The 13813-nt window shown below is 45.6% G+C and overlaps 1 protein-coding gene across 9 annotated transcripts in view; it reads right to left on the bottom strand.

Annotated features, from left to right (window-relative positions):
* Tead1 (TEA domain transcription factor 1) overlaps positions 1-13813 on the bottom strand; it is a 237042-nt gene that overhangs the window by 52618 nt on the left and 170611 nt on the right. For 5 of the 9 annotated variants that reach the window (XM_076550475.1, XM_076550459.1, XM_006978606.4 and 2 more), the window contains one exon: positions 157-168. The exons of the other annotated variants lie outside the window; for them this stretch is intronic. In XM_076550475.1, coding sequence (XP_076406590.1) covers positions 157-168 — 12 coding nt within the window. The remainder of the gene's footprint in view (positions 1-156; positions 169-13813) is intronic. 9 annotated transcript variants of the gene reach the window in all.

The raw sequence follows: 13813 nt of genomic DNA, 5'->3' as shown, positions 1-13813 counted from the left end.
TTTACCAAAGCTCAGAGTGTAGGGGATGCTACAGTCTTTCCTTTCCTAAATGGATCTTTTCTAAAAAGCCAAGACTGGTAACATAAAGCTAGCCAAAATAAAAGTCTGCCAAGCACAGCTAAAATACAGAATACTCAGTTTAGAGAATATACTTACCATGCTTGTTACCTGGATACAATAATAAACAAGTTTGTTAAAAGGATCACGTACAAAGGCAGGGTTACTTTTCTTCTTTAGTTAAAAAATACATATGTATATAAACACAACATATATTCGGGTGCTATAAAAATGCATACGTGGATGTGGTCATTTTCTATACTTTTGGAGAGTATCATACAGATAGCTATCCAAAAACCACCACTGACAGAACTGACCCCCCAACTCCCTGACTGTGGGGCTATGTGGTGTCCCCATTATAGATGGAACAATGGTCAGGCCTTGTGTGTGGCAGGCCCCATGGGTGCTCGCAAGGCTTGAGGGGTGAAGGTCTATAATCAGAGCCCAGAAGCCACAGAAGCAGGAACAAAATATGGATACCAACACAAACTGTGGTGCCCTCTACAAAGCTACTGCTCAGAGTTTATGACACTCTGTATCAGCCAGGAGGCAGCTCCCATGTGTACAGAGTTAACCAAAGGTGAGGAATAAACAGGCTGAGCTGCCAAAGGGAAGGTTAAGAGGAGCTTGAGAAAGAATCAGACTAGGAAACTATTCTAGAAGCTTCTAACAAAGATGCATTTGATTCTCCAAAGTGTGGACAGCACTTTGCCCTAGCACACCAGGAACACCATGAGACTTTTTCTAAAAGCTCTTATCAAGAGACAGATTCTCAAAGAGTAAAAATATTCTAAGTTTCCTGAAAGTGAGTGGAAGGAGGGAGAGGAGGAAGAGCTAACATGCATTTTGACATTTCTGTACTCTGTACTCCGGAGCAGGGAGCCCTGTACCCGCTCTCCAGGCTGCACTCAGACACTGTGAACATCTGCCATGCCATGGTACCTTCTGCATCAAGGACACAGTGAAGCCCTGGGAACATTGGCTTGATTGCTGGTCCCTGCTAGAATGGCCTAGGGTGACTAGGAATGATGCTTAAGATCTCTTCACCGGATAGCACTCTTTCAAGGCAGGTTTTATTAACTAGCCAGTCAAACCTCTAACCTGACAGCTATCTAACCTGAAGGGAGTAAAATTTAAGGCTCCATATATGTACTTAATGTCCAGCCATCCCCCTCAGAAGGGAACCTATGAGCAGTAAGTACGGCTCCACTCACAGTGAAGAGTGCACGATACCAATATACACTTGCTAGTTTATCTTTGGGCCCATCACATTAGACTCCAGCCCTAAAGCCAGTCAACCCCTGGTGAGGTTAGAAAAGCTCACTAGACAATCTGCTGAGACTGAGAGAATGGCAGAGGAATGGTCACAGGTGCCTTCCCCAGGCTTCACAACTTCTTTGGGGCGCAGACTCAAAGAGAGGCCCAGACTCTGCCTGCTCAGCTGGTGTGAATTCAGAAGAACAGGTACAAAATCACTCCAGGACCTGGCTCTGCTCCATGAGAAAGTCCTGCAGTCTCTCAGAGACCTGTGAGTTCTGTGTTTATGAAATGCTGAGGAGAGGAGTGATTCTGTCTGCCCCGTGTGGAATATGATTGGTACATTTTAGTGAGGCAACTTGTAAAACCAAAGCTCAGGTCCAGAGAGAAACCAATTCCTTGAATCTCCAAGACCTACTGGCTATGAGGGCCTGCTTGAAACATTTCTCTTTGCTAGGTATGTTCAAAAGGTTTTCAAAATGTCCACGAAGGCTTGACAGTCTCCTTAAACTTTTAACATTTATTTGTTAAATGAAGGTCAGAGGACAGTTTGCAGGAGTCGGTTCTGGCCTTCCACCGTGTGGGTCCCTGGAATTGAACTCAGATCATCAGGCTTGGCAGCAAGCGCCTTTACCTGCTGAGCCATCTCACCAGCCCCATTCTTCTTTTGGAACAAGGAAATTAGTCAGCCTGAAGGGAGAAAAGAAACTATCTTTGCTGTTTAGCTCTTATAGCTTCAGAACAAGATCTGATCTGTCTGGTTTTTTTTTTAATAATTTATTTATCTTTATTTTATGTGCATTGGTGTTTTACCTGCATGTATGTCTATGTGGGAGTGTCAGATCTTGGAGTTACAGAAAACTGTTAGCTGCCATGTGGGTGCTGGGAATTGAACCCATGTCCTCTGGAAGAGCAGTCAGTGCTCTTAACCACTGAGCCATCTCTCCAGCCCCGATTCGTCTGTTTAATGACTACTGGCCACTCTGGCAGGTACATAAATAAAAACAAAGTTCGAATGTAGGAGAGAAAGGGCACTGTTTTCTGTGATGTCTATAGTACCCAGAGCTTTCTTGGACAGAAGCACATGCTGTCGGGGAGTCAGGGGCCTGGCTTCCTGTCCTGCCTAGGACAAGTCATGCCACACCTTTCATTTCCTCCATTTTAGGAAGAATTGCACCTTAATTTCTTACACCCTTCTGGGTCCATTATAAATGCACATATTTGTAGCTATGAGGGTGGCTGGTGAATTCCATTATAACCAGCACATTATAATCTATAAGGCCAGTGACCTAATGATCAGTAGCAACCTAGTAGTTTGTTCAAATCTGGGCACCTCTTAGCTGCCTGTCCTGACAGACAGAAAGCCAAGTGTGGATGGAAATGTTATCTCAAGTAGTGGCTCCTGCACTTGACCCACCTGCCTGAGAACAGGCAATTTTCTGTAAATGGACTAAAATGTCTACACTTGTGACTTCCTACCTTTGTCAGAAGAAATACTCTATTCATTAAATTTCATAGCACTGGCCCTTCATCTACAAGATACATGGGAAAATTAAGAGATGTGTGTGTGTGTGTGTGTGTGTGTGTGTGTGTGTGTGTGTGTGTGTGTGTGTGTGTGTTTAGGAGAGGGGATCTATAACCCAAAGCCACCCTGGAGATAGATAATAAACACTGGTGGGGCTACATGAAAATCAGGGCAAGAGCCTGGCCGCAGACTCCCTCACCCTGAGACGGGGGTCCAGAAAGACAGCACAGAGACACACACCTACCTTTGGAAAAATTATCACCCTAAGTGTCAAACCTGGGTAAATTGCTTGCCTGTGTCACTATGGGATAATATCCTGGCCTTTTATCTGTTGGCTCCTCTCACCCTCAGACAAAAGAAGAGGGGCTGATGGATACAGTAAGTCTTGGTGCATGTAAGAAATGTGAGCTACGCTCACACAGCAAATTAATTTCACTCTGAGATGTATTTTCCACCTCTCGATGTTTCCGAGATGTGGATGAGATTTACAAAGGATGAACGTACTGTTTTATCTTGAAACACTAGGAAGTCAATATTGAGTTATACTCTGCCCGTCTTAGACTCCAGGAAATAGTGTGTGTGTGTGTGTGTGTGTGTGTGTGTGTGTGTGTGTGTGTGTGTGTGTGTGTGTACACAGGAGCACAGGAGAAGGAAAACAAGGAGGAGAGACCTGGGACAAGTTCATATTCCCTGTCCCTCTTGAGCCTATAGCCCGCTGAACTGCCAGAGTGTAGCATGGGCCAAAGATGCTGGAAAAGTCTGGGCTAGAGGTAAGAGTCTCATTATCTACCCTCTTCCTCGCCATTCATTTCATGCCATACACCACCAAGGGCCTCACTGGCCCTGCCCCATCTGAACAATCACTCAAACTCCCTTCCAAACTGTTAGTAAGGAAACAGGCTTTCACAGTTCATGAAGATAAGCTCTGTTCTGCCGACTGCCTCCCTTTGTGATCAAAACAGACGTGGTGTTAGGAAAATACTTGTACGGAATATACATAATGCAAAGGCAGCAATGTGAATGCACATGGCTGAAGAGGACACCCTTTAAGTCTAGACACTCTAAGTATTGTATGAGTCTTTCCGTTTTCAATGGTTTGCTGGCACCCAGTTTGCAAAAACCATCTCACTGTCACTAGACACTATCCACAGAAAAATTGAGGATGATAAATAGAATGCATGCTCCTATACGCAATGTATCTCAGCTGCTATCCGTTAATGAACAGCATGCTATACACAGCATATATAACCTATAAAGTTCTAATATACAGAATATATAGTGTGTATATATAAACCATATAACACACCAACTTATTCGTGAACTATCATCTAGGAATTTAAAGATTCCAATCTGATCTATTCATATGGAAAAATTAGCAATACTGCAGGAAAAAGACATATGAAGTCACAGAGACCAAGAGTAAAAAGCTCTCATGAGCTATTAAATGCTTTCCTGCAAACACTTTTCCCAGCAACATAAAATTATAACGCAAGGAAGGAAAAACAGCAATTTGCTTGAAAAACCACCAGAAACACAACACAAAATACTTCCCTAAGAATTACTTTTGCAGATGTTTCTAATCAAGCATAGTGTGGATTCACGTGACCTCTGTAATAATTAGCCGTGACCCTTGAGCAGATAAACATCACAAAAACATAAGGTGGTCTGGGCAAAGGATGGGGCACTTCAATGTTTTCTAGCTCCGATCTCTAATTTGCTTATCATTGCAGAAGGCGGGAGCAAATACAAAAGGGGCGACTCTGGTCAGGCCACAGCTACTGTGGAGGAGGGAAAGCCACATTCAGCGCTGGCCTGACTTGCTGCCTAATGAGTAGCAATTAATTCATCGTATTGTATTTCGAAATGCCGAAGACTCCATTCACATCAAAGAAAAAATGTTTCAAGGCTTTTACACATTGTTCATTTTCAAATGTACAGAGCTATGTTTAGCACCGTGTCATTGTCCACAGTGGTTCTTTTCTTCTGATGTGAGCCTTTGGCTTCACAAAGAACTGCAGATGAGGAGCTGGGTAGGTGAGCCTGGAGACTGTCCTAGGAATCGAGGATGTAGGCCAGCTGTAGTCTGGAGCTAGGCTCTGGGAAAAGAGACCTTCCTGTGTCGTGCCCTCTTGTCTGGGAGCTGGCAGTTGAGATCTGGAGTGAGAGCTAGTCCTCACTGCTCATCTTTGCCATTTCCTTCAAACTCAGAGGAGAAGGGCCAGCTGGAGGGAACCCACACACAGCACCACGAGTCGGGGACAGGAACCCTTCTGGGTAGCCCTGCTTTGGCTTTGGCTTCAGACAGGCTAACGATTAGGGTCAGATCTGTGACCCTAGGCAGGTCACAAAGCTTTTCTGAGCCCTTACTACCTTTGCTAAATCAGAAACAAGGGCAGCCCAGATCAGACAAGATGGCAAACCACTGGCCCACCATCCAGGCCTCTCCTGTTATGACCTGCGGCTCAGGAGCTCTGGTCTTCACTGTAAAATCTTGGCTACCAATGTTATTCTAGAGTGTTCTACGATAGACCTTGGAGGTTGCTTAGCATGAGATTTCTCAATTCAGGAATAAAAACATAGAATAGAACCCTAAAAACTGAGGCCTAGTTCAGCCTGCACAGGAAAGCAAACAGATTCAGTGCTGGGCTCACGAAGTCAATCCTGCATTGCCATATTCCTGTGGAGATTCTAATTCTACCCCACATCAGCTAAAATACCTCTGAGGTCAAAGGATTCATGTCATGAAGGCAAGAGAACCCGAAGGAAGATGCCATAGATTCCCAAAGCCAAGACATGGCCTGAAGGATGTAGGTTCCCATCCAGGGTTGGGACCTTGTGTTCTGTTCAGGTCTCACTCCTCATGTGTGGCCCAGAGGACCACGGGGAGTGCGGAATGTCTGCCTCCCCTGGAGTAGGCCTTATGGCAACACCAACTGGATGCAAGAGGGTGCACTTGAGCAATGCTCCATGGAGGTTCTTGAACTTGAAAGGACGAAATCAAGGATTTGAACTTTAAGCTCTTTGCTTATCAGAAGCAATGGTAGACTGGAAAGAAAGGTCTGTTGGAAAATCATATCACAAAGGGCCCCAGGCAGAAATGAAGGAAGGCCTCAGGAGAGTTCATGTAGCTAATAATTTAGTCAGTCACTGGACAGATCAAAGGCACGTGTGTCTTTGCCAGCTCTGCTACGATGAGGCACTATTGGAGCTTTTCTTCATTGTGTGCCACGGCTGGAAACAAACAAACCTGCCCAAGACAGATTCTTGCCAAGGTGAGGACATATTGTCTCATGCAGTGCAATCATGTGAACACAAACATGAGGTAGAAAGGCTGGCTCCACCCATCTCCCGGGTCATCTGCATAGCCAGGTATGGACCCCATGATCTCTGCCATGACGGTTCGGGACATCTTGGGTAAAGAGACTCGGCAGAAATCTTTGTGTAGAAACTCCAGAGAGGAAGAAAAATATGCAAAACATGGAAAACTCAGCTACATTATTTTTCCATGGCAGGCTGAGTCTCAATCTGTAGAAACTCTGAAAGAACTAATTTTGATAAATTTATGAAGAGTAAAACATTTCCGAGTCGGGAAGAATTTCAACTGTTGCAAGCTGCTCCTCAGACCACTATGCTGTCTCCTAGAACCCTATCTGAGATTTCTAACTGCAGGGGACTGGGGTGTCAATGGCAATAAGAAAGCGGCGCAGCAGATGCAGCTGGTCACAAAATCAAACAGCCAGCTCCAAGCTGGCACCTGTGAATTCTAATCCACCTATGCCGCAGACCTAGAAGCCACTTGTCTACTGCATTGTGTGGGTCCATCTTCTACTTTGCTGATGGAATCAGGACAGCTACAAAGCTGAGGGTCATCTAAAACACACCCACTCCCAGAAGAGCCTTGGGTCAGAGGGGCTCTGTCAAAGCAGGGAAGCATCCTCAAAGATAAGCTCCCAGAGGCCTGCAGGAAACACTTTTGCTTCTTTCTTAGACGTTTTGATCAAGATAAGATAAACCCTTGACTGTGTGAATTTCCACTATCTTGGTGCTCTGGCCACAAATGCCGTTCATTCCTTTCTCCGTCTTCAGGGGCTCTTCTTGAGTGTCTACTTCAGCAGCTGACACCATCCTCCCTGCTCGAATGTACGGTTTTAGTGTCAGTCCATATTTCTCTTCTTTTTCCGCTGTTAGGGATCAACCACGCCAGGCAAGCGCTCAGGCACTGGGCGATAGCCCCAGCTGCCCCAGCTGCCTCAGCTGCCCTAGCTTGCATCTCTCCCACATGATCATGGCCTGAATCTGGGGTCATAGCAAGTGGCCAGTCTGTCTTCTGAGGCTGCTGTAAACACTGAGGGAGTCTTGTGTTGGTGTCAGGGGCAACAGCAAGAACTCTTGGTAGACAATGAGTGACATCCAGCTTAATACAATGTCAGGGCAAGATGGGGACAGAGTTTTCCCTTGGTTTTATTTTATCAAAGTAACAAAAGAAAGGCTTGGGAGTAGGGGAAGCGGGGGAGGGACTAAGTTTAGTTAGGGAAGAGGGTTGGAGGAAATTAGAAAAAGTACAGAGCAATGTTTTTCCTCTTTGTAACAACATCAACAAAAAGTCACTTCTGGAGCACACAAACCTAAGCATTATGTTTTGCTTTTTGAGACGTCGCTATGGGTGGTCTAGGAGACTGACCTTACATTGGTGACAATCCCCCTGTCTCCCCAGTGCTGTGATTACAGGTATGAGCAAGCACAACTGACTATGGACTGACTTTCATATACTTAAGATTTAGCAAAGAGTAAAAACTTCAGTTGATACTGATGCACTCTCCCCGCTAATCAGTTTTACTTTAAAAGAACCCAATTTGTAAGAAGTTCTGGGTCTCCTCCATCACTGTGTGTGTGTGTGTGTGTGTGTGTGTGTGTGTGTGTGTGTGTGTGTGTGTGTGTGTTCCTTCCTCAATCACTCGCCACCTTATTGTTCTGAGACAAGCTAGGCTGGCTGTCTAGCAAGACTAAGGGATCCCGAGGGACCTCCCCAGCACTAGGACGATAGGCGTGCACCCCCCCACCCCCCCCACCCAGCTTTTACAGAGGTGCTGTGGATCGAAACCCAGGTCTTCCTGTTTGCTTGGCAAGCATTTTACTGGCTCTGCCATTTCCCAGCTCTTAACAGGCTACATTTTAAATGTGTCACTGAAAATCTTATTCAGGGGGCTGGAGAGATGGCTCAACAGTTAAAGGTACTGACTGCTCATCCAGAGGTCCTGAGTTCAATTCCAGCACTCACCACTGTATATAATGGAATCCGATGCCATCCTCATCTACATGGTGCATATACATGTGGACAAAACTCCCAACTACACAGAGTACATAAATAAATCTTTCTTTAATTCGTGTTCAGAAGTTCTATCATATATTTTACAGACTTAAGAACAGAACTAGTGTTCCTAATTCTCTCTTACGAACACTGAGGAGAGAGCCCAAAGCAGTCATAGGGGGGCTGTGGGGAGTCAGCGGAGGCTGACCAGAAGGGACAAATGAAGGCAACCGAGCAGGGCCCAGGCTGTGGAGGAGCCCCTGGTCCTAGCACCCACTTCTCCTATCACAGTCAGAGTTCAGGCACTAGGCTGCTGCCTCCAGCATGGCCTCTCTTACTTAGCCCTCCTCCTAGAGCAAGCCGTAAGGTCTTTCCAAAAGGGTCTTAGGAATAACCTGTGTGCTCCCTAGCACCTTGGGCAAATGCTCCTACTTCAGTGAGAGGACACAGGGCTGCTCCGTGGAGGGACCACCTCCACGGTACTCTTCAGGGTGCTCCAGATACCCTACCTATATGAAAACTTACCAGGTTCCTCTACACCCAGTTCTAACTGTATACCCTCCACAGAATATTCTTCAATGTCCCACTCTCGGGTCAGGCATTCTTTCTTCTCTGGGCCCTGTTTCATGGCTACTGTGGATTCCTGGCTATGGGAAACCAACCAGGGAATTAGCACAAAGTTGAGTGCTTCCCCAGATTAGCACTTCTACGAAGTCAAGGCCTGCAGCACACCAGGTTTGAAGAAACCCCAGAGGCTGAGTGAAGCAATCACTCCTTTGTTTTCAAAGTTCAACAGAACCTTTTCCTGGATGCCAAAACGGAAAGGGACTTAGAGTCTGCATGCTGGAGGTGATGGAGCCTACAGTCACTCTGAGAACCAGTCAGTAGCAACACGGTCAATGAAACTGCCATAGGAGAGGCTCTGTCACCTCTGTGAGTCCTTTTTTTGTTCAGAGAAACCCAAGGCAGAAACACACTTGGTAGGACACCGAGGCTGAAAACCAGCTCTGGGATTAGAGGCCTTGTTGGCCTTCTGCCTGCGTACGGCAAGGATGGTGGTTTCTCAAACTATATTCCACGGAACAGCCAGAGGACAATGTACAGCTAAGGATCTGAGAGAGTGGGTGTCAATTAGATCCACGTTTATATTTCATGTTACAGTTTCAGTAAGATTTTCAACTTAAAACATGAGCTTTGCTGTTTTTCAGTAGACTGGGGGAAGCGACTGTGGGGGGAGTCTCTCCCATCAAAGTGTGAGGACCTGAGTCTGAATTCCCCAGTACCTACTACATAAATGGGGGGGATGGGGAGGGATGGTGGCCTTTTCTGTAATCCCAACACACAGGTGGTAGAAACAAGGGATCCTGGAGCAAGCTGGATGGCTGGAGCCACCTAATCCTCAGGGAGCTCTGAAGCTCTGCCTCCAGAAAACACCCAATGCCAACACCTACTTCCCCACGCCCCCCAACACATACACACCACAAATACCCTTGTAAAAGAAGGGAGAGATGCCGTCAACTTGCCACATGCTAGAGTTATGGAGGAAAAAAAAATGGAGAAAATGCCTCCATCAGATTGCCTTGTAAGCACCTCTAGGGGCATTTTCTTGATTAATAACCGATATGGATGAGGGAGGGCCCAGCCCACTGGGAGTGGTGCCACCCCTGGGCAGGTGGTCCTGGGTTGTCTAAGAAAGCAGGCTGACAAGCCAGTAAACAGTGCTCCTCCATGGCTCACCTTTAGTACCTGCCCCCAGGTTCCTGCCCTGAGTTTCATGAGTAATGGAACGTGACCTGAGAGTTAAAAGATGACTAAACCCTTCCTTCCCCAAGTTCCTTTTGTCATGGTGTTTTATCACAGCAAACAAGAGGGCTGCTGGAAACCCAGTAACCTGAAGAATTCTCTCACACCCTGTTCTGTGAAGGAGAAGCAATTAGGCTTGGTTGGAGAGATGGCTCAGTAGGTAAAGGGGAGGGCCTGACAAGAGACCCATATACTAGAAGGAGAGAACAGACTACTGAAAGTTGTCCTCTGACCTCCATGTGTGTGTGTCTGTCTGTCTGTCTGTCTGTCTGTCTGTCTGACACACACACACACACACACACACACACACACACACACACACACACACATTTAAAGCAAGTAGTCTCATGAGGAAGTGTACCCATCAGGGACCCAGTTGTACACATGCCAATTTTGTCAACTCTGGGAAGATAGGGAAATGAGACCCTGATTTTAGTATTCACAGGAGGTGCACCCCCCCCTCCCAAAAAAACACACATCCCACTCTGGTTTCTGGGTATATGGAGACATGGTGAGCAGCCTGGAAAAAGCACTGCCAATGAGAACAGACCAGCGGTGGCCAGTCACCTGTCACCGTCTCCAACAAGCCTACATCTTTCTCAAGGAAAACACAAGAGCTCATGTAATCTTGGCTACTTCCTGCCACCCCCACTATATACCTGGGAGCTATTTATGTCATTTTTTTTTTTTATTTATGTCATTTTCAAGATGACTTCAAGTTGTGTCGTGAGTTTATCTCATCAGTTATTATGAGAGTTCAACTAGGTCAATCAGCCTGTCCCTGTGGTGAACTCTGAAGACAACCGTCTCTGTGTCTTCCCTGTGTGCTGCTAGATACCGGAGACCAGCCGAGAGAGCTGAGACAGGACTATGAGATCACCTTCCCGCTGCAAGATCTGCAGACACAAACCCATGTTCTGCTGGTGTCCAGTGAAGCAACATCAGACTAAAATGTCCATGGGACACATGGCTGGCAAGCAGATACACCAACAGCCAATCTTTTTCCTCCTTGACTGTGCTGAGGCCCTTAGATCAGTGACAAGGCACCACCATCCACTGAGTTACTGGTGACCACCAGTGTCTACTCCAAATCACCTCCACAGATCAGCTCAATGGTGCAATGGAGGCACGTAGTGGAAGGGCTGTGTGTCCAGCTCCAGGGACCCAGGGGTGGCCACTTCTCTACAGTGCGCTGGCATGAAGCCTTCGGCTAGTTTAGGATTCAGAAAGAGCCGAGTTTAATCTTTTCTTAGCTCTTCATGAGGCTTGGTAGCGTCTGTCAAGTCAATTAGGGACTTGACCTATTGAACCATAATTTCTTCCATAATTTTTTTCTTGAAATCAGAACCACAAAATCAGAACTTGTGGTCTTCCATGAAAGACCATAGAAGATTCCGCATCAGAATTAAACATTTGTCCTTGAAATCCCCGACACTGAAGGTCATTCTTCGGGAACGTGGTCATGATGCTCCCTCCATATCAAACCATGGCTCTTTCTGCTAACAGCCAACAGCGCCCTACATCTCAGAGTCCCATTTACATGGATAGTTCTGGGACAGGGGATTGGCTGCCAAGAGCCCACCAATGAGTACTATTCCTGGAACATTTGATAGGTATTAGCTGATGGAGAGAGACACAGAGGACTCCATTTCTTTTCCTTTTTTTTTTTTTTAGACAGGGTTTCTCTGTATAGCCCTGGGTGTCCTGGAACTTGCTCAGTAACCAGGCTGACCTCGAACTCAGAGATCTTCTTGCCTCTGCCTCCTGAGTGTTGGGATTAAAGGCATGTGTCACCACCGCCCCATGGGGACTCTATTTCTTCCTTCCTTCCTTCCAATTTTCCAGAGCTGAGGACCGAACCCAGGGCCTTGTGCTTGCTAGGCAAGCACTCTACCACTGAGATAAATGCCCAACCCCTGAGGACTCTATTTCTACAAGAGGAGTGTGGAAGAAAAGAATGAAAGAAGCCACCAGAAGGCAGAGAGAGGCACTTCTTGAATTCAAATGCTGAGCCTGCCCCCTTGTCCCTACTGCCAAAAGTGGGTTGAAAGGGAGGAGAAAGCAGTCTTTTTCATTAAGAACAAACATATAAAAACAAGTATGTCTGTCTGAATACAGGTGTATGCATAATACCATGGCACACTTAATTTAAAGTCAGTTGAAAAGCCTCCAAGTGACTTCTCATACCTCAAGGGGATCGCTTCTGAGAAAGACTTTTTTTTTTTTTTTAAATCACCTTCTGAGGTTTCCGTCCACCCCTGCCCCGCGCCCCGCACCTCCCAGCCTACAGGGAACACACACATAGTGGAGAAATAGTTTGTAACATCATAGATGGAAACATAAAATTGGTATCTATAAACTTCTTTGTACATCATTAATTCATTAGCCTAGAGAAACGAGAATCAGAGTGAGAACTTGAGCAAGCACTGGGGTAGTTACATCCACATAGAGAGTACAGCACCTGTGGTTAAAAAGCAGGATCTAGAAAGTTCCTTTAGCTTTCCAACTGCTCAGCCAGTGCAGCTCAAAGCCAGCCACCATCAGCCACACGTGCAAGCGAGCGAGCGAGCATGCTGCCCACTGCGGAGCACATCCTTCCTGCCCTGGTTCTGCGCCAGCTGGCCTGGCGTGCATTTTTAACGTTGATGGATTTGGGGAAGGGGTCCCAGTGTTCGGCACTAGGAAACGACCTTGTTTTGGTGTTGAATAAAACCACAAATGTCATGGGGGGGGGGGGGGCTTGAGAATAGCAACAATATGCTCCTAGATTAATTTTTATTATGAACCAAAGACCTTCCCAGAGGCTGTGGATTAGTGCATTGCAGAGACGTAAAAGTCATGTACTTTACTATAAACTCTGAAGCAGGAAAAGGAACTCGAAATTAATTATCAGTGCCTTAATAGTTTAATTTTTACTTATTACTGTGAAAGGCACATGGTTATAAATGAGGCACAAATAAAAAAGCTCTACATGAACCTGCACACGAGTTTGAGATTTTAGTTATCTCCAAGATCCATTGTGTTTTGGCTATCTGTATCTGTAGATCTCTTTATCGCTTTCTTTTGTGTATTTTTGAGATGGTATCTCGTTATGAATTTGTAGCAATCCTCCCTGCCTCTGCCTCCTACACACTGGGATTACCGGTATAAGCTACCAAGCCTGGTTTAGACTTCTCTACTAAAGAGACTTATTAAAAAACAAAACAAAACAAACAAAAACCCCAGCATGTCAGACAATGTGGAAGACATCTGATGAAAATACTGAGTTGAAAGAGATGTATATGAAAATGTATTTTCTTAAGATTATTACTACTATTACTGTTATTTCTTTTATGTGTATATGTGTTTTGCTGGCTGAGGACAGAAAAATGACATCAGATCCCCTGGAACTGGAGTTGCAGATGGCCGTGAGTTGCCATAATGGGTGCTGGGAATTGAACCTGTGTTCTCTGGGGGAGCAGCCAGTGCTCTTAACCACTGGGCCATCTCTCCAGTCCCATAAGTATTTTTTTTTTTTTTTTTTTTTTTTTGGTTTTTCGAGACAGGGTTTCTCTGTGTAGCTTTGCGCCTTTCCTGGAACTCACTTGGTAGCCCAGGCTGGCCTCGAACTCACAGAGATCCACCTGGCTCTGCCTCCCGAGTGCTGGGATTAAAGGCGTTAAAAATACATTAAAAATACAAAGTAGCGTCATTTCTAAGTGTGTGTTATAAAGTCATTTCACAACAACTCTAGGGATGATTTCTTTCGTTTCTTTTTTTTAAGTATCTACCAACGGTTTTTTTCTGGGTGCAAATTGCTAACCCAGTGCTACAGGGCGGTTATTAGAATTTTTTTTTTTAAATATTTGTTTCTGTGCTGAAGT

The sequence above is a fragment of the Peromyscus maniculatus genome, chromosome 1, assembly GCF_049852395.1.
Source record: "Peromyscus maniculatus bairdii isolate BWxNUB_F1_BW_parent chromosome 1, HU_Pman_BW_mat_3.1, whole genome shotgun sequence".
In the NCBI taxonomy this organism is placed as follows: domain Eukaryota; kingdom Metazoa; phylum Chordata; class Mammalia; order Rodentia; family Cricetidae; genus Peromyscus; species Peromyscus maniculatus.
The sequence above is the reverse complement of the archived record's forward strand: the minus strand, read 5'-3'. Positions and strand labels throughout refer to the sequence as shown.